At 42.1% G+C, this 21,563-nt stretch overlaps 1 protein-coding gene across 2 annotated transcripts in view; it reads left to right on the forward strand.

The window, feature by feature from the left end:
* Positions 1–10,309: 10,309 nt before the first annotated feature.
* The window catches only part of LOC308308251 (transmembrane protein 50B), a 36,121-nt gene continuing 24,867 nt past the window's right edge, over positions 10,310–21,563 (forward strand). For both annotated transcript variants that reach the window (XR_013963264.1, XM_080753629.1), the window contains exons 1-5: positions 10,310–10,382; positions 13,752–14,032; positions 18,034–18,146; positions 18,492–18,559; positions 20,107–20,199. Coding sequence is in view for 1 of the 2 variants with exons in the window: in XM_080753629.1 (XP_080609755.1) it covers positions 13,934–14,032; positions 18,034–18,146; positions 18,492–18,559; positions 20,107–20,199 (373 nt within the window). In the remaining variant the exon portion in view is untranslated. The remainder of the gene's footprint in view (positions 10,383–13,751; positions 14,033–18,033; positions 18,147–18,491; positions 18,560–20,106; positions 20,200–21,563) is intronic.

Raw genomic sequence — 21,563 nt, forward strand, 5'->3', positions numbered from 1 at the left:
ACTGTTACATTCATAGGCCTATAGCCTTCCCTGGGTTAATCTACTAGTATAGTATTCACAGGGCCTCACTGTTGGTGTATAGTACAACTGCACACTGAGTTCTTTCCTGAAGCCTGAGGACAAGCTGTGGAATGCAGTGTTGTTCTGTGGAGAGATTGTACTCCGTCAGTTCATTGTTGTCTCCACCAGGCTGAAAGGCATGGCCGAGACTATGTTTTGTGTGTGTGTGTGTGTGTGTGTGTGTGTGTGTGTGTGTGTGTGTGTGTGTGTGTGTGTGTGTTTGTGTGTGTGTGTGTGTGTGTTTGTGTGTGTGTGTGTGTGTGTGTGTGTGTGTGTGTGTGTGTGTGTGTGTGTGTGTGTGTGTGTGTGTGTGTGTGTGTGTGTGTGTGTGTGTGTTAGATATGAATTATGATACATAATTCTGGTTTGTGTATGACGCTCATATGACCATATAAGGTTATATATTATGAACTGAACTTACAGTATATAGGAGACCACATTTTGGTCGGATACTGTAGGGTCAGGCTAAAGATTACAGGTCATAATAACTTTGGTTGCCCCGACTGTAATCATGTTTTGTTGCCCCGACTGTAATCATGATATACTGTATAAGTCACTAGTGGAAAATTACAAGCACTACGTGGCACTACTTCCTTGTTATGATATGGGAACGAATCAATAAGTCCCACGATTCTTACTGTCATAAACTGTACTCTTTATATACTGTTCTCCTCCATCTTGGAGGAGAGAGAGATTTAGAAAGCTGCCGCTATGGTAGCTCACTGTTTGTCTCCTCTGTCTGACCCTCTCTAAATACAGCAATCTAAAATATATAGTCCTTTGGTCTCTGTGTTTTATTTTAACTATGGATTTATAGATCCATATTTATCTTTAATAATTTATCTAATAGTGTGTGTGTGTGTGTGTGTGTGTGTGTTTGTGTGTGTGTGTGTGTGTTGTTTGTGTATGTCTCCGTCCGTCTATCTGTTACCAGCTAATCTCCGGCATGTGGCACTGTTGGCCCAGTCGCTGCCAAACTGTGCAGTGTGCACAGATTGCACACACACTCCCTGGATGCCAATTCAGAACCTCTGCCCCACATTTTTCACATGGAGCTGTCCTAGCACCACCATGAGGCTAGTTTTTGCTAAACACATTTTTTGACAGTACTCCCACAGATTTTGTCAAAAAAATCATGCAAATCGGTAGACAGCGTACCTCAGCCTAATACGACTAGAACGAACACTGTCCAGCACATCACAGGAACAGGGACAACAATAGTTGTAGGAGAGAGATGACACTGGAGCAGCTCGGACCCGGTGTTTTGCTGTCAGTGTGTTAGTTCCTTACGCAGGGGGGCCAGGGGAAAAATCTGCCTAAAATGCATGCCCAAATTGGAACAGTTGTGGACACAAAACTACAATGATTGTGGCTACTCTTGACCCACCAAATATAAGCTAACCCCTGAAAGTTCACAAATGCATCACATTTCTCTTACCAAATTGTAATGCTGTGATCACTTACTAGGGAAAAGAGGATTGAAAAAGACCTCCGCCTATGGAAAATTTGCATTCTGAATAGTGAAAAAGACTCAAGACCTCATTGGAGACATATATAGGGAATAGAGAAATTGTCCATCAAGGTGTCATCAATTGATAGGCAAAATCTTATGAATATATTTCAAACTATGTAAACTCTACAGATGTTTTAGTGAGAGTAGTGCTGTAATATTAGTAATGTAAAAGTATAGGGTGAAAAAATATAAAAACGAGTACAAATAATGTGTAATAATAACGTAATGTGAGTAATGCATGGATGAAAAATACAATGGCAGCTGATTATGTGCTGTAGTTCCCCTGGCTGTAGCAGAATCAACATTGAAAATTTAATTTGATTTTGTCTCTATTGATTTATTGACCAATAACAGAACAAAAACAGTTGTGTGACTGGTTATGGGAAGCCGGCTTCCCATATGGGGCTTAAGTGGTTAACCCCTTGAATCCATATGTGTGTGTGTGTGTGTGTGTGTGTGTGTGTGTGTGTGTGTGTGTGTGTGTGTGTGTGTGTGTGTGTGTGTGTGTGTGTGTGTGTGTGTGTGTGTGTGTGAGAGAGAGAGAGAGAGAGAGAGAGAGTGGTGCATGCGTAAATCTAACCTCAGTAACCCTAACTAAATTCGGACTAATGAACCTTCGGACTAATGAACCTTCGGACTAATGGGCAGTCCCCTCAAGTTCAACCTATAGATTTGGCTCAAATGCGTTGTCCTATACCTCTAACATGTGGAACCATATACAAGCCCTAAAGGAGTGTACATCCCTAACTTCCTTCAAAATCGGTCTGAAAAGTCCGCTTCAGAAGGCTGCATGCTACTCGAATCCTGTAATAGACTTGGGGAGGGCAACTTTGATGATGGAGAGGGCCACTATATTTTCACATTCACTTGAGAGGGCTACAATGCATAAGTCAAAAATAGCTATTTTTTTTCAATTGGAAACATTTTTATTTAATTTCAAATGCATTTATATGTTCTTATGTTAACTTTATGAACTCATACAAATACATGTATGGACAAGTAGTCCAAAAGTTTTATCTTTCATAACATAATTGTAATTTCAAAAAAATCGCTCTAAAAATCGTTAGCCTCCGTGACCGGAGCGACCGGACCGATTTGACTGTAGCACCGGTGAACACAGTCCGACGGGAAAACCGGTATAACCGAACATTGGTTCCGGCCACCTTAACGTTAATAATAAACATTTGTTTATACACTTCCCTAGATAGCGATCGCCAGGGCTCGGAAGTGTTATAGCATGTTAGCAAAAAGGCCTGGCCAAAATGTAAACAACTAGGCCCCGATCAAAAAAAATGGACGTGTCTCTTCCTTCTTCTATTTGTCGATCAGATAGTAGGAGAACACCACCTGGTGGTCTTCAAAGGCCATTGCACTCTAGAGAACACAGAGTCCCATTGACAGCATAAACATATCATAATGATCAAGACATCTTACACATGTTCTATTGAAGCCCAAATCTAATGATAGGATTTATATATATAAATATACATTTTTTCCTTTGTAAGAGGGGTAGTGTGGCTTTCGATAGAAGCATAGATTTATATATGTAATTTAAAGTTATACCATGTAACTTTTTTTATAAAACAAATCTTAAAATTGTCCTAACTGTTAAATCGCTAAAGTTTTAGAACACCCACTCCGTTATTTTCAGCTTCTGAAGCCTTCTCTTTATATGTTTTCTACTTAGCCGTGACAGGGGCGGGATTTCCCGGCAAAATTACGTCATCATACACTACCGGCCAATCACAGCGAGGGTTATACACTGCCGGCCAATCACAGCGCATCTTGAAGTGGGGTCGCTATCACAATACGGCGGCCATATTTGTAGGCGCCCGTGTAGCTTGCCTCAACATAACAACAGCATTTACTAGGGTGAAGGAGTCCGATTCTCCCGTTTCTCCGGAATGCCTGAACGCACAGGAACCAGGGACCCCTCTAAAGATAGATCTCGGTGAGGTGGAGGCAGACACAGGGGTGTGAGGCCCGGTTTGCTATAGAGCTACTGACCTCTAGGTGAGCAACTTACACAGTATAGCTTTAAGTACAAAATATGATTTTGGCCCCCATAAAAAGGTAAAATTAAACAAAATGGATGGCACCAGTTTTGTAGATTTTTGAGCGGTGCAAACCGCTCCTATATTTCACTTTCGGTTTATCTAGTTAAAACATATTAGCACGGGACGATTCTTTCTTTCTTCATCGATTGGCTAGTTGAGTAACTAAACATTAGAATCGACCAATCAGAAACCGTTCTACTCATGACGACATGTGTTAGCCAAACAGAACAGACCAATCAAATGCTGTGTTGTTCATGTTAATTTAGATCTGTCTTGGCCATTACACTTGCACTTGAGACCGGTTTAAAGTTCATGAAAGGTCCAGGCGTAATGGCCAGGTTGTTTCATATCCTGGACCTCTCCTAAACCTTAAACTAACAGATTGAACACCACACAGGATTCAAAACAGCAACCACGCTACATTGCCCTTGCAGGCTATGATTACTGTTTTGAATCCTGTGTGTTGTTCAATCTGCCAGTTTAAAGTTTAGGAAAGATTTGTGGCAGGTTCAAGTTCAGGAAAGGTCCTTCCATCTTTCTGTCTGTCTGATCCCCTCTCCGTTCTGCCCTCTGTCTGTTTTGTTTGAGCTTCTGGTCTGGACTGCATATTATTTTTCTCTTCTATTCACTCTTTGACTGCCACCAAGCTGTTAATGGCCAGGCTGTTTGTCTGACCTCCTGTCTGTTCTCCCTCTGTTTCCCTCTTGCTTTATAACCCACAAGAAGCTCTATTTGTCTCTATCTGTTTTCAGACAGCGACATTTAAGAGTTTCTCCTGCATCTCGGCTACTCCAAATGGAGTTTCTGGTGACACATAAATGTGCACATGAATGTACACGATAAATTGTTATTTGGTCTGGTCAAGGATACTAACAAACCTGGCTGGTATGTTGCGCATAATATACTCCTGATGGTGTAACCGACATAAAAAGTCTGACCAACCACATAGTCCCAACCACATAGTCCCAACCACATAGTTAAACCCTGTAGTCTATGATTGCTGTTTCGAATCCTGGTTGGTGTTCGTTTTGAGCTGGTGTAAAGGTCAGGACACACGAAAACCTTATATAGTCTGAGCAGACCTCCAGACTGACATCATACACAACACAAAGAATATTGCCATGCATGCCTATCAACACTGATTCGCGCAGGCGCCCTTGCAGGAATTAGTTTGCACCGCTCACTTCGCACGGGTGCGATTTTTAATAAAGGGTGGCATTCAGTGAGTTAATTTTAAGCTATAATACAGACTGGAGTAATTAAAGCAGAACGTCATGTTTTCATGTTTGGAATTGTAACAGCTGAAATCAATAATATATTTATTCTGATATTGACCTGCAGGCTGCATTACTGTAAGTGAAAGTGGGGGCGTGTGTGGCCCCCGGGCCGCCAGTTGCCCATGTATGGACTAAGCCAATACTTACCTCCCCTTTTCCACTGTAAATATCTTCTACTTCTTTTTATTTTATTTTATTTTCCTTTCCTTTTCTATTCTTCTTTTTTTTTTCTTCTTTGACTGCTTTTTTCTCATTTTGTTATTGATGATGGGCCTATAGCATATATCCTATGCAAAGTAGCCTACTGTGTTCTGTCCGTCTGTCTTTCAGTGTTACTTATATGAGATAAAGTGGTTCCTGTGTAAATAAGCCGAAAGGCTTACTAGGATCTCCTTTTAGTTGACCTTGTACCAGTGATTTGTACTGTACTTTTTTCCCGCGCAACCTTCTAATAAATTATTCAGTCAATCAATAATACCTTCTTCAATCAATCAATCAATCAATCAACACGCACTGTTTCCGTATCCGCTTTAGACCGGATCAGCAACCTGCAATCTCTGCGTCCAGTGGCGTCAGTAAAAAAAAGGCTAAGGTATGGCAACATGACTGGTGTCTTGCACGCACGCCTTCGCGCGCGTGCAAGACACCAGTCATGTTGCCATACCTTAGCAATGATACATTCATTTTAAGAAGTAGGCTACATTCTATTTTCCACCCCATTTCTATGGTTTCTTGGGATGGATATGGCAGCCTGAGCCTGGAATGGTTGTTCAAGAGCTAAACTTGGCAATGCACGTTAGTAAACGTGCCACACCTGCGGAACCTGGGAATATATCATCTTGTCAAGATGGGGAGAATACAAGTGTGGAGAATATGTTAAAGTGACCATTAAATGGAAAATGCAAAATTTAACAACATTTTTGCATTTTGCATTTGTAGTTATTTTACTGTAATTTAACAACATAATAACAAGCACAGATAGACAAAGATACATTCATGGATTTATATTTAAAAGTAACTTTTATTTTCCCCCTGGACCCAGGGTATGGCAGCTGCATGCCCCTGCCATACCCAATTGACGCCCCTGCCTGCGTCGGACAGAGACGCTGTGATTGGCTGGGTCCACGCCTCCAGCCACTACATTGATTGATTGAAGAATTTATTAGAAGTTTGCAATAGAAAAAAGTACAGTTTCATGACAGTACAAATCACTGGTACAAGGTCAACTAAAAGGAGATCCTAGAAAGCCGAGGCTTATTTCCACAGGAACCACACTTTAAGTATCTCATATAACATTGAAAGACAGACGGATAGAACATAGTACTTTATCTAGGATAATATCAGTTTCAAAAGCATAACATCAAATACAAAAGGCAGAATACAAAGAAAAAGGGGGGGGGGGGGGGAGCATGGGGGCTTAGTCTATTTACAAGTCACGGGTAGCTGCTGTCTGAAGGTGACTTTTCATACCAATTTTGAAGGAGGCTAGGGATTTGCTCTCCTTTAGGGCTTGTGGAAGGGCGTTCCACATGTTGATGGTATAGCAGGAGAACGAGTTAGCGCCTTGTTTAGTGTTAAATCTACGCTGATGATGATTAGTGGAGCTGCCTCTGGTGTTATGATCGTGAACATCCTTGACCTTTAAGAAGTAGTTTGTCAGGTACATGGGAATCTTGGAGGTGTAGTGTATCTTGTACACCAGGCCCATTGCAAGATGCTGTACTCTGTCAGCTACTTTGAGCCACCCCACGCTTTCGTGGTGATGCTCGGTAAGGTGGGTCAGAGGAGGGAGACCAAGCACAACCCTAATTAGTTTGTTTTGGGCTGTTTGGAGCTTTAGCTTTAAGGCAGCTGGGGCGTCGCGATACCAGACAAGGACTCCGTAATCAATGAGGGGCCCAATAAGAGCACCTCCTAGTGTCTTTCGGGATTTAATATTGATCAGTGGGGCAACTCTTTGCAAGAAGCGAATTCGTTGATTGACTTTATTGATTACCTTGGTGGTCATTTTTTCACTGGATAGGTTAGCCTCCAGGATGCAACCCAGGTAGCAGATGTGGTTTTTTCTTTCTATCACAGTGTCACCTACTTTAATTGTGAAGTTCTCAACTAGGCTAAGTTTCTGACTAGATCCAAAGAGGATACATTCAGTTTTGCCTAGGTGAATTGAGAGTCTGTTGTCATTGAGCCAGGTGCAGATCTTGTTAAGTTCACAGTTAAGGGCCTTTTCAACCTGCAAAATGTCTCTGCCTGAGACTAGGAGAGCCGAGTCATCCGCGAACAGAAACAGATTGCAGTCACAAGCAGATGACATGTCGTTTACGTATATTAAGAACAACAGTGGTCCTAGTATACTCCCTTGAGGTACTCCACAGTTTACTGGGAGGGGGGGGGACAGGGTTCCGTTGACTTCCACCATCTGTTCCCTCCCCACCAAGTAAGAGTGCATCCATCTCACTGCTGTGCTATCAAGACCAATAGCTTTGAGTTTTTCGATCAGAATAGAATGATCGACGGTGTCAAATGCCTTCTGGAGGTCCAGCATGACCATGCCACAATATTTGCCATCGTGAATTTCACGTTTGATGTAATCATTCAAATAGATGAGGCATGTATCTGTGGAATGGGACTCTCTGAAGCCAGACTGGAACTCGTAGATCAGTTTATTCTCTTCAAGATATTTAGCCACCTGTTCATAGACAATTTTTTCCATTACCTTAGAGATGGAACTAAGGATTGAGATTGGCCTGTAGTTGCCAGGGTCAAGTTTACTGCCTTTTTTGTGCAGGGGGGTTACCTTGGCTAATTTGAAGTCCTGGGGGACATAACCCTGCTTGATAGATAGATTAATAATATGGGTAATGATTGGGGCAATGGTGGCAGCTGAGTCTATGAGAAATTTGGGGGCAATTTTATCATGGCCAGCGGCCTTGAATTGAGGTAGGGTGCGCAGTTTTTTAAACACTTCATCAGTTGACACCGTGGCAAGTTTAAAGTTGTCTTTGCATACCCCAAGGTTCCTGTAGAATTTCAAGATGTGCCTAACACCAAACAGCCCAGATGGAGCGGGCAGTTTATTGACCAGATTTTTGGCCATGGAGGTGAAGTAGATGTTGAGATTTTTGGCTACATCAAGACTATCCGTGAGGAGGGTTATGGGAGTTTGGATGGATATGTTGCTGGCTATGGATCTGAGTTTAGCACCACAGCCTAGCTGGGTTTTAAATAGCTTCCATAGGTCTCGTGGTTTGTGGATGTTTTCCTCAACTTTCTCATCCAAGTAGTTTTTTTTGGCAGAAAGGATTAAGGAGGTTGTCCGATTTCTCAGTTTATTAGCCTCTAAACTGACTATTTCTAATTTGGCTTTAAGGTGTTTATTGGGGCCTTTTTTGAGTTTGTGATTATATTTGCGTTTCTCAGAGTATTTTTTGTCTCTGAGTTTCATTGATTCACAGATTTCCGAATTCCACCATGGCTGTGAGCGGGCTTTAACCCTGACCCTACGCAAAGGAGCCACTTCGTCCAGGGTAGTGTTGAAAATGGATTTAAAGCCTAGCCAGGCTTCATCGACCTGAGTGCTAGCTAGTACTGGGGACCAGTCAGATTTCTCCAGTTTGTGGTTAAAGGCTTCGCTAGAGTAGGTTTTGAGGTTTCTAGCTTCAACTGTTTTGTGGCCGTCAGCTTTGGACTTATGTATTTTGCGGGTGCAGTAAATGATATCATGGTCGCTTAGACCACCACATTCAATAGTCCCACTCGCGGAGACTTTAGATTTGTCTGTGGTTACAATGAGATCTATGGTGGTTTGAGAGTTATCTGTAACCCTAGTTGGCTTGGTGATGAGCTGAGTGAGACCCTGTTGATTACATAGCTTATTGAACTTTTTGAATAGAGGAGCTTCTTTACGAAGCATGTCTGTGTTCCAATCGCCAATAATGTATTTTTCAACATTGTCCACCGGTGCAAGGCTCTCCTCCAGTAACTCATAGAAATCATTTTGGTCGGGCGGTCTATAGATGGCACCGATTAGTATGTTTTTAGCTTTCTTAAGAATCACTTCCACCCATACAGTTTCTAAAGAGCTGTGTTGTAGGTCAGGGCGGGGGATATACTTAATACAGTTATGAACATACATGCATACACCACCACCAAATCTGTTTCTATCATTTCGGATGACCGAGTAGTTGTCAATTTCGATCTGAGAGTCAGTGATAGAGTCATCAAGTTTGGTCTCTGAGAAGGTTAGAAAATGGACCTTACCTTCGTGAACCATATGCTTGATTTGTTCAAATTTAGCAAACAAACTGTTAATGTTTAAGTGCATAATATGAATACCTCTTTTCACAAAGCGGCTGGCAAAGTCCATGGCGAGGTCTATGGAAGTGTTCGCAACGGCGTCGGTGGGGGAGGGGGGGTTGGTTGCAGTCTCTGGGGGCTTCAGAGGGGGACAAAGGGACAAAGGGGTCTCCATGAAAAGTTGGGGGATGGGGTGGTGAGGGCCCGTGGTCACCGATTTAACCCAGGTTGAAAACAGCGCTTTGGCCTTCTCCGTTAGCCAGCGTGGAGCAGAGTTAATGTAGACTCTGTTCTGGGGTGCTGGGTCCATGAGGGGGTCCACCGGGTCCATGAAGGGGTCCGCCGGGTGCGTCTGCAGGTCGGGTGGGTCGGTGGGGCTGCCGGGGTCCGGTGTTGTGTGACTTGCGTTGATGATGCTGGTCTCGTGCTGAGCTAGTCATGCGGGGGCGATCGCCGAGGGTTCACCGGGGGTCCGTGAGCCAGGGGGTCCTTCGACGATCCGTGAGTCCGCGGAGGCGACTGCCGTGTGATCGTCGGAGGTCGGCTGGTCAGGACATCTGGAGTAGCCCGTTGTTAGTCCCTCAGGATTCATCAGTGAGGAGCTAGCTAAGTTAGCATCGTTAGCTTCGCTGATCACAGACAAAGAAGGATCTGCCGTCGTCAATCCAGCTGCAGTAGCGAGAGCAGCTAGTCTTCGGGTCATCTGTCTGGTAGTTACAGGCCCTGGATTCAACTCTATATCACCTGATTGTAGTAATAATAAGAAGATCAAAGATCGACTCATACAACCATTCAGGGGTTTGTCTCTTTTGTTCCGGTTAGCAGCCAGCAAAGATTGAATAACATGAGATCCAAAGCTCGGGTGCTTAGCTACCGTTTTGGCAAGAAGATATAACTCACTGTGTTTTTCGTCCGTTTTGTCCATTTCCCATAAAAGATTCTCGTATTCCATTGGTGTTAGGATCTGTGGTGATTTATAGCATAAATCCGTGATCCATAGTAGAAATAGGAGAAAATGTGGGATGAACCAAGCCTTTGGTGTTTTGGTTCCGGAGCGTGAGCGAAAAACACGTCCTGCCATGGTGATGTCCGGAAGTGAAGGACATCACCATGCTACCAGTGTTGTTCTGATACCACTAGCTGATGCTTCATGATCAAAGTGAAAGCAGTCCCATGCAGGTGAGACTACATGACAACGTAATTATTATTATTATTAAAGTGTTTTAATCAGAAGTGGAGGTGAGTGAAGATAGTCGCTCTCTGACTGCGAGGTTTAATAGTACACATTAGGACGTAATTTTCTGTCGTGGGTGTCGTTTGGTTTGGTCTGAACTTAAGGTTGATGCTACTGAAGCTAACGGTTGCTAGCATTAGCCTTTAAAAACTATCATTTGCGTTCTAGTTGATCAGATGTTCCCTAGTTTAATGAATCTAGAGTAATTATTTGGTAATGAATGTCAGGAGTGGACATGTTAGTCATTGCTGTTTTTTTCCTTTCTTTTCTACCGATCAATGGTGCATTGGTGCTGTTGTTAACTAACTAGCAGTAAGCTAGTGTTGTTGTGTGTTATCAATGATAACACAATGATAACTTATCATTACATTCTGTTAATGAGTCAGAAGTCTGTTATCTGAATAGATATTTTGCAGTGTGTTTTATTATACCAGTGCTGTAAGCACTTGTACTTTATGCAGTAGTCCGTGGTGGAAAAAACTACTCAAATAGTTTACTCTAAGTAAAATAATCCATACTGCAATGTTGCAGAAATACTCTGTTACAACTTACAAGTAAAAGTTCCTGAATTCAAAATTTACTTGAGTAAAAGTGTATTGGCATTAAAATGTACTCGAGGTACCAAAAGAAGAAAGTACTCATTGTGCAGAATGTCCCATTTCACAAGTTTTCTAATGTATAAAATCTATATAGAAATATATATATATTTTGAAAATAGCAGATCTACAAGCTCACTATGCGATATGTATTTAGGCCTGAAGTGGTTAGTGTAGGTTTTGTAATAATCTAAATCTACAAAGTGACACTAACTAAATAATTGTATTGGAGTAAAAGTACAATATTTGCCTCTGAAATGTTGTGGAGTAGAAGTAAAATTACTGAAATTGGATATACTCCAGTAAAGTAAAAAATACCTCAATTGTACCGAAGTACAGTACTTGAGTAAATGTACTTAGTTACTTTGCACCACTGACTGTATGTATGTATACAAAGATAACACTTTCATGCCAGGGTTAATGTATAATAATCCCCTATCGCCATTCTCCAACCTCCTTTCCTGACCTTTCACTCATTTCATTTGTGAACGAACATTTCTGCATGCATACGGTAGGTTTGCATTGCAGTTGCATTATTTCCATCCCCATCCCCAATGAGACGCCTGTAGAAAAAGTGCTGCCTACTAGATCTCTTTTTCTGCTGAAAATGGGAAAAAAAGGAGAAGTAAAGGGCTTATCATGCAATACATATTTTGTACGCTGTCATTGCTGACACCATTTAGAGCAGTGGTTCCCACGCCTTTAGCCTGTGACCCAAAAGAAAAAAAATGACATTTGCCAGGGACACAAACAATGAAAACGGCAGATCCACAAGCTCACAACGTGTCGCTTTGCGCCGTGTTGTGAGCTTGTAGATCGTACCCGACATGTTTGACTCGTTCCACAGATAGATATTGTGAAGACAGTGCAGTAAAGCATAAAATATTGCGTAATAATGTGTTCAGGCCTATTGTCACTTCTCTCTTTCTGGGGACCCGACCCACAGATTGAGAACCACTGGCCTATATCACCATGGCCATGTCGTATTACAGTACAATGTAATAACATTAGGATACAATTGACATGCTGCAGAGCATTGAGCCAGGAATCTAGGGACAGCAGACACAACTTTAATCAGCTGATAAAAATGTCTTATGCGCAGCTCCACTTAGCCTCACTTTAAAGTAGACATATTTGACCGGAGTAGTCCCTCAGGGCTCCATACTCTGCCCCTCCCTGATCTCGCGCTACACTAGACGCTACAAGTTTTGAGCTTGTAGATCTGCTATTTTATTTTTCCTTAATCGATTCCATCCATCCAGAGCAACATTAGCAACCTCCTCCTGGGGGATCCCGAGGTGTTCCCAGGCCAGTGTGGAGATGCAATCCCCCCCAACCCCCCCATTTGGTCCCTGGTCTGCCACGCGACCGTGGTTTTCCCAGTGAACCTAAGCGCAACGGTGGGGGCGTGGGAGTGTGGGCAACGTAAAGTCAAAGCTGGCGTGGGGAACATACGTACCTACCACTGATTATTGCCGATGATGGAGAGGTTATATAGCTTTATGTATTGAGAGGCACTCTTGCCGATTTCGTAAGAGTCTCGTTGCCAATTGCAAGATATTTAAAAGTTATTTGGGGCAATGATGATGATAACCCCTTCTTGCCACTACTAGACTAATAAGGATTTATATTGTCTGTGTTATTGTATGGCAAGATCACGGTTCCACTAGTTTTACCAGTAGGTTAGTGTAGGCTTAGAAGCCTTTTCAGAAGTTAATTTAATGTTTTCCATTTAACGATTTCCTTTATCCTCATCTAATCTTGCGCTAATGCACGCAACTGTTTTCGCCAGGTTTTAAAGCCTAGTAGGCTTTTCAGAAGTCAATTGAATGTTTCCATTTAATGATTTCCTTTGTCGTTATCTAGCACTAATGCACACAACTGTTTTCGCCAGGTTTTAAGGTCTTATTTTTAAGTTGTTTCTCATAAGCTCGCGACCCTCCTTGCCCATCGGCCCGCACCGTTGCGCTTAGGTTCACCGGGAAAACCGCGGTCGCGTCTGCCACAGGGTCTCTTCCCAGTGGGACTTGCAGCGAGGAGTAGCCCTACCCCCCTAGGGAGACACCTGGGGGCATCTGTACTAGATGGCCGAACCACCTATTAAGTTCGCTCCGTTTCAAGTCAAGGAGCAGCGGTTTTACTCAGAGTCTCTCACGGATGACAGAACTCCTCACCCTGTTAAGGGAGAGGATGGCTACCCGTATCAGAGAACTCATTTCAAACGTTCACAAATCTGCCATCTTATTCTGTCGGTCATGACCAACACTTCATGGGTGAGAGTAGGAACGAAGATTGCTTGGTATATCGAGAGCTTTGCCTTCTGGCGATTGTTTATTTTAATTTAATTTATTCAATCAGTTTGTTCAATTAACTGTTAATTAACTCATTGGTTGTTTACAGCTGAGGAAACCGAAGATTTTTCTATATCTTTCACTGCTGGCTTCTCCTACCTGTTAACGCGGGCGCTAATCCAGTTCCCATCGTGCGCGATCGGACACTGCTATGCATCGTGTGTTCGCGTATATAATGTGTCTGTGTAGAAACCGATCCCGGAGCATTAGTTCCGGCCTATTTTAGTTCGGCTTCGATAAAAAAATGTTTTTAAATTAAAGCTTATTAAATCTTCGTGTTCCTCGGGCATGGCGGAGAAGCCCTACAAAGGGGTATTTTTTTTTGGCAGCAGTTGTGTTAATATGCCCATGTCTTTTGTCTTCACAGGTGCTGACAATAAAGTGACTCCCCCAGGCAACCCTGCATCTATCTAGAGGTCACCAGAGCGCTCCAGCGTCCCGCACGGACACAGCAGGAGGAACCAGGAGGGGAACGAGGAGGGCTGCTGCTGGTGCACCTGCCAGTGGAGGAGGTTCTGAGAAGAGGAGACGCGAGCAGGAGGAGTGCAGATGGCCGGCTTCCTGGACAACTTCCGCTGGCCCGAGTGTGAATGCATCGACTGGGGCGAGAGGCGGAACACCGTGGCCTCCATCTCCTCGGGAGTCCTGGTCAGTGGAGAGAGAGAGAGAGGGAGGGAGGGAGGGAGAGAGAGAGGGAGTGTGTGTGTGAGAGAAAGGGAGTGAGTGTGCAAATGTTGAAAATGAAGCATTACTTTCAGGGTTCCCACGGTCATGAAATTCCTGGAAATATTTTGAAATTAGAAAAATATTATTCCAGTACTGGACAAGTTTAGGAATTGATCAAGGGTCCTGGAAGGTCCTGGAAAAAATAGCTATGCATTGTCTTTGGTTATTGATTGTGTTAATACCTCTGAAATGACAAATTAAACATTGGCCAAATTGTCAAATATATATAGAGGCAGAAACGCCTCGCAACGCGAGGCGTTGTGAGCATGTAGACCTGCTATTTTCACAATAGAAACGTGTTATTCAAAATTCCTCAACTCTTAGTGCTCGTCAGGGTGCCGGGTCCCCAGTTAAAACATAATTATTTCGGGGGTCACGGCCTGAAAAGTTTGAGAACCACTGGCATACGCTACCTGTCTTTGGGCATTGCGCGTAGGAGTAAGCGACCTGTTATTGAGCTGAAAAGTTTGGGAAATTAATTGGTAAAAATGTGTGGGAACCCTGAAGGGAGTGAGTGTGCAAATGTTGAAAAAGAAGCATTACTTTACACCAGTGGTTCTCAAACCTTTTCATTTCAACCTGCGGCTACTTAACAAATACATTAATAAATTGACCCAAAAGTAACAACAAAACAAAGTATTTCCTTGATCACGGTAATGAAGGTATTCCATAAGTGTTGCACTGGGCGGACACGGTCGCCTCGGGGAAAAAAGGAAGTGTTTGTCGAATAGAATACATTTTTAGGTTCCTGCATTGGGTATTTCTCGCTTCAAACGTTTAAAAAAAAAAAGTTTACATGGCTGTCATATTGGATACGGCACAAAATCAAGCAGCTCAGATTGATATGAGCAGGTGCTCTGAGCCTTTGATTAGACAGCGGTCTGTTATTGAGTTCATCTGTCATTATCCAGAAATAACACACCGCTGAATTCAGTGATTGACCAACTTGACTCAAGCATTCAACCAAGCCATGCAATAGCATCGAACCCCATCTGAAAATAGTTTTGCCAAGACTTAACTGTTGTTAAAATGATTCAAAATCATTTGCAAATGTTGCTTGTTTCAAATAGTCAATGTATATTATGTTTAATGTGGTTAAAACTGATGCTGAACTCATTTTTCTGGGGACCCCCAGATTGTGAACCACTTCTTTACACTTTATTACATCCCTTATCAGAGAACATTTGATTTTGGAGATAATATTAAAATAAATAAATAATAATAATCAGACAGAAATGCATAGATTGATGTAGCATTCTTCTACATACTAAATATGGCGACTACCAATAATAGCTGACTGTGCTGAACCCTGCTCGCGAATCATATTACATACGATTGGGGGAAACGGAGAAGAGAGCAGAAAGTATACATGTATGAAATTGGAAACGGCACAGAATTGAACACCGTTCTGCAAACTGTTTCGTTTTCTGTTTTGCAGCACCAACAGCTGCAGACTCCCCTCACTACCAGCCAGTGCGCTCATGCCCTAGACCAGTGGTTATCAACCTTTTTTAGGCTGCAACCCCCCAAAATAATCATATTTAAGCATGGGACCTCCCGCCCTGATAAGCACTTGTAGGAGTTGAGACATTACATTTAGATTCACTCATTTCCCACAGATAGATATTGTGAAAATAGCTGATCTACAAGATCGGCTATTTTATTTGTCCACTGTCCTAGATAAGCAAACATAATGATGCCCACATCCCCATCAGCTAATCATGATCTCTTCACACACCAAACACCTGAGGCGTTCTTTAACAATAGTTTTTAACTACCATTCGATTCAAGTGCCGAAGAGCTATAATTTGCCTTCATCATAAACAAACACCAACCCAGGGAGCACGTTTGAAGTCGTATAGAAATGTACACATTGTATTGTCCCTCACAGAACAACAAACGTGTGGATGGCAGCAATCACGGCTCTCTCCAAAGGCCTCCATTATCTCAGCAGAATGCGTCTGCACTTGTTTGCCAGCTTGTTGTTTCGTTATGATGGCTATGGGGAATTTTATTTGCTTCCCCAGACAGAGGTCTTAAATGAGGTATGATATAGCGCAGATTGCGCTTGGCTGTTTTATTTTTTTAAGTGCTCCACTTTCAGCTTTTCTCTCTTTGTGTGTGTGTGTGTGTGTGTGTGTGTGTGTGTGTGTGTGTGTGTGTGTGTGTGTGTGTGTGTGTGTGTGTGTGTGTGTGTGTGTGTGTGTGTGTGTGTGTGTGTGTGTGTGTGTGTGTGTGTGTGTGTGTGTGTGTGTGTGTGTAAGGTTTGATGTATTGTTGCGCAGTGGAGTCACATGCTGGAAATAACCTGTTTTAATAGCCTGTTTTTCTTTCATAACTCGGGCTAGGAAGGTCGGATGGCGACAAACTAAATACAAAAGTTAACTTTGATCCGGGCCTGGTTAGTGGTTCCTTGAAGGTGGTATGTAACTCTGACGGTGTACCCATGGAACCAAATGGACCTGTATCTAACAAGTCTTAACCACCGTCACATTTGTCCTTGTACGGACATCGATGACCACTGTGTACGTTATATAAGTGTGCGTGGATGTGTTCGTATATATGTGTTGGTTAGGGCATTCACCAAATATTCAAATATTCGAATATCAAAGTCACTATTCGACGTTGTTCACCGAAGTCGAATATTCGCTTATTTTTTTTTTTTTTTTTATTGTTTTCTCTTTAAAAAATATATAGTTTATAAAGCTTGGCTAGATAGGAAGTCATAAGAATGAGTTGTCAATGCCCCTGGCTGGATGAATTTGTTAATGCTCTATACCAGGGGTTCTCAAACCTTTTTTAGGCCGTGACCCCCACAATAAACATATTTGAACTAGAGCCCGACCGATACCATTTTTCCGACCGATACCGATATCCGATGTTGGAGAGTGCTAGAGCACCGATACCGATGTTTTGTAAAAATCATTTTTTATTCATTTAAGATCATTTAATTGACTGCTCGCCCCTCGGATAAATGGTCAGATTATTGCTTTTTTTTTGTGCTTTTCATGTCAAACTTTTGAGTTTGGTCGCAGTTATCAATTTCTATTGCTTGTTTGGATAATAATACTCTTTTAATTTGGGGGTTCTGCTGTGTTTTGTCTCGTTTATGAATTAATATGTGTCTTTTATCCAAACGTAAAGTTTGATTCGCTCATGGATTCACACGGCGGCTCTGCAAAGTGCAGACAGCCACCATGCATGGCCAAGCAATTAAACGACACAAGTTCTATAGTCTATAGTCAGACATCTATATTTCTCTGTGGATTTTCACATAGGCCTACACACCTTCCTTCACCGCAACATGAAAAATCAGAGTTAGACAGTGCATGTGGTGAGTGAACGACACAAGAGAGGCAGCAGCTCCAGTAGTGTTGGCTTGCATCTTGGACTATTATACTGCACTCTGCTGGATAATTCTGGTATTGCCCACACATAGGCCTATATAACTCAGGGTTTCATGCTCTATCCGCAGACACGTTACAGACAATTAATATATCGGATATCGGTGGAATAATTCACCGATGTTCGATACCCTTCCGATTGCTCCAAAACGACCGATATATCGAATTGACCGATATATCGGTCGGGCTCTAATTTCAGAACTGGGGACCCCCACCCTGACAAGCACTTGGAATTGTAGGTATTACATTTAATGTGACTCGGTTCCACAGATAAATACGCGAGGCGTTGTGAGCATGTAGATCGGCTATTTTCACAATGTTCGCCTCTTGCTGACTTAATATTTGACAGTTTGGCCAGTACTGTCGAATATTCGACTATTCGAATACTTTGAGGTCAAATAATTTGAATACTAAAAATTACTATTCGTGAATGCCCAAGTGTTGGTGTGTGCTGTGTGTGTGTGTGTCAACGGATGTGTGCGTGTGTTTCCGTAGCTGACGTGTTGGACCGTCTGTTAGTTCTTTACAGGCTGGTGGATCATGATTGACGCTGCGGTCAGCTACCCCAGCCAGGACCAGATGAACCACGCCTTCCACACCTGTGGCGTCTTCTCCACCATCGCATTCTTCATGTAAAGCAGTCATCTCACACCATACTTACAGTATTGGCTTGAACAGACAGTGTTTTCTTTTTCTCCTCCTGTTAAATAATGATAAACTGTCCCAAGTTCCTTCAGTTATTGTGTGCATGTGAAATCACAAGTTACGATTAATTGTGCAGCCCTATAGGGGACTGAATTATTATTAGTCAAAACAAGTCAAGTCCTTTATTATAACAAAAAAGGAAACACTATAGGTAGGTAAGGTAACCCCAGTTGACTATAGGTGGGTAACACCAGCGAGAGGACTCTCGTGAGGTGTTAAACAACTAAATGTTTCGGATGTTTTTTTAATTCTTAACTCTTTTTAATGCTCAGGATCAATGCTGTGTCTAACGGTCAGGTGAGAGGAGACACATACGGAGAGGGCTGCCTTGGGAGAACAGGTGTGTGTGTGTGTGTACATGTGTGCATGTAGAGTTTTAGAATGTGTGAGTTTTAGTACTGTTCCTGTACCAGGTTCTAGACTCTGGAACACCTTGCCTCTCCATATTCACTCTGCTCGTTCACTAGAGGCCTTTAAATCTTCTTGTTTTTATGACTTGATTTTCATTAAGTTTTCAATTTTACACAAATAGATAAAATTAGATAAACAAAAAAGATTAAACACAAGAAGCAGACATACAAATGGACAACAGATGAAACAAAAAATACACACAATACAATAAAGTAAATAAAATTAAAGTAAGGCAATGCCATATGGTATTTAGCACATTCAATACATTATATCCAAGGTAAAAAAAAAAATAAGGAAAAAGAATAGCAGTATGTTGCGCTAACACCGCATCTCAATTTCTGTTAGCAATATACATTATAGCTTCCCCACATACGCATGTATTTAGCCATTCTGTCAGACCTCCTATAGGTTATTTGCTCATAAGCAGCAACCTTGATAATCTCTACTGGCCTGGAATCCCTTCACTTTTCGGGGTTTGATCCGGTCGGAAGCGAAACCGCTCTGCGTCGTGTTGTAGTCCTAGACGGACTACACTTTGGCTGGAACTATCAAACCGGAAACAGTTTAACCCAAAATAATTCCCCTGCACTCAAGGACATACTTTTAGGGCCTACCTACCTAATAAACCCCTTGATGCGGCGTAGTTTTGCTTTTGGAAAATTCGTTTGGTATATGCATCTTTTAGTCCAACTCGTAGCGACGGGCAAGACTACACTAGGCTACTTGAGCCTTTTAATAGGGATTGGGGAAACAAACAGGGGGAACCAAAACAAAGCGATGATCAAACGGCCTGTTGTAAACGAATACCAGGTTTTCCCCCGAGAAAGCCCAGCCGATAAATCCTTATTGAAGACACATTTTTTCATTGTGGCTGTTCACACTGTTTGATTGTGTGAATTGTATAACTCTGTAATGCTGTTGTTATCCCTTTTTATATTTCTGTTAAGCCTCTTTTTAGTTTGTCTTTGTCTTTTGGTCGACCTTTGGCGTTGTAATATGTGTGTAAATAGAGTTTGAATTGAAATCAGTGTTAATTTTGTCAACGAAAAATGTTTGTCGACTACCTTTTCACAGACGAAAATAAAAAGTAAGCTATGATGACAAAAAACTAAGAATAAATATGTGTTGACAATTTCGTCAACAAATAAAAAACAGACTGTTAGGAAGGGACTAGTGGAGAATCCATTAGAACTAAAAGACAAGTCATTTTTATATTTGTTTGTCGGTCGGGTGTTGCAAATGTAAAATTGTCCAATACGATGACATCAAGGCCCCCCAAAATATATATTCTTTGGTTGACTTGGTTGACACTTGTAGATTTAGTCGACTAAAATCTTATGATATTTTGTTGACTAAAACTACACTAAAACCTTTCAGATGACTAAAAAACAAGTACGGTAAAAGAAATGTAATTTTATTCAAAAGACTATGACTAAACTGAATCAAAATATTACTGTCTGTGTCTCCCTCCAATAGGAGCTCGTCTCTGGCTGTTCATTGGCTTCATGATGATGTTTGGATCTCTCATCGCTTCCATCTGGATTCTGTTCGGTGGTTACGTGGTGCCAAGTGAGTCAAGACTGATATATATAAGCTTTTCGGTGAAAATCGTGGTTTTTAATCCAAAATAACGACAACACGCACGCAGATGCCTCACTACTACCGATGGCACAGCACACCCATACTGCACATTCGATGACCAATTTTCGTCCACAGTCGATGTCCCGCTGTCAGCTTAATTTGTTGACCCAGTTTCGACAAAATGTTCTGTATCTTTCATTCTACTCTATCATTTTATATACAGTCTTTGTTGGCCTACCAGACGCAATAACTAGGCTAATTAATCCATCCTCTGTCTTTTTTGTCCATCTGTCCTGCCTTTATTCTTGCATAGCGTTCGATTGGTGTTGTAGATATAGTACTCATCAAGAGCCAAACTAGGTCTCTCATTGCCAGTCTGGTTTATCAGCAGGCAGATGAGATGAGTTGTAATGAATTCATGGATTACATTGTCAGACTGATCTCTCTCATTTGGAGTCCATTGAAGCCAGTATGTCTTCTATGAAAGCAATATCGCGCACCGAAAATAGCAGATCTACAAGCTCACAACATGTCGCTCTGCAACATCATGTGAGCTTGTAGATCAGCCATTTTCGGTAATTAGTTATAATAGAAGCCGGGCGGCCCAGCGTCTAGTCGGCGACCTGGCCAACTCGGAACAATGTAAATAGGGAATGAATGCCCCGCCCTTTAATGCAAACCCCATTATACCTGTTTTCATAGGACCCGTTTTGACCATTTGTCTGCCTGTGTCCATTTATGCCCATATATGGAGATATCTGTATCTGTCTGTCTGTCGGTGTCCATTTTATGTCCATATATGGAGATCACTGCAGTTATAGTTCTGGGTCCATTTTATGCCCATATATGCCCATATATGGAGATATCTGTCTATCTGCGTCCATTTTATGCCCATATATGGAGATCTCTGTATCTGTCTGTCTGTGTCCCTTTTATGCCCGTATATGGAGATCTTTGTGATTCTGCATCCATTGTATGCCCATATATGCCATATATGGAGATATATGTTTATCTGCGTCCATTTTATGCCCATATATGAGATTTCTGTCGCTTTTTCAAACAGATGGTCAAAACGGGTCCTATGACAACAGGTATAATGGGGTTTGCATTAAAGGGGGAAACGGCACTGTGTCTGCAACACAGTCGGAGGCACAGACAGATACAGAGATCTCCATAATGGGAATAAAGGGACACAGACAAACAGATGGAGGAGGAGACAAACTTAATGCAAACCCCATTATACCTGTTGTCATAGGACCCGTTTTGACCATCTGTTTGCCTGTGTCCATTTATGCCCATATATGGAGATATCTGTATATATGGAGATATCTGTATCTGTCTGTCTGCGTCCA

The sequence above is a fragment of the Nannobrachium achirus genome (assembly GCF_963921795.1).
Source record: "Nannobrachium achirus genome assembly, chromosome: 22".
Taxonomy (NCBI): domain Eukaryota; kingdom Metazoa; phylum Chordata; class Actinopteri; order Myctophiformes; family Myctophidae; genus Nannobrachium; species Nannobrachium achirus.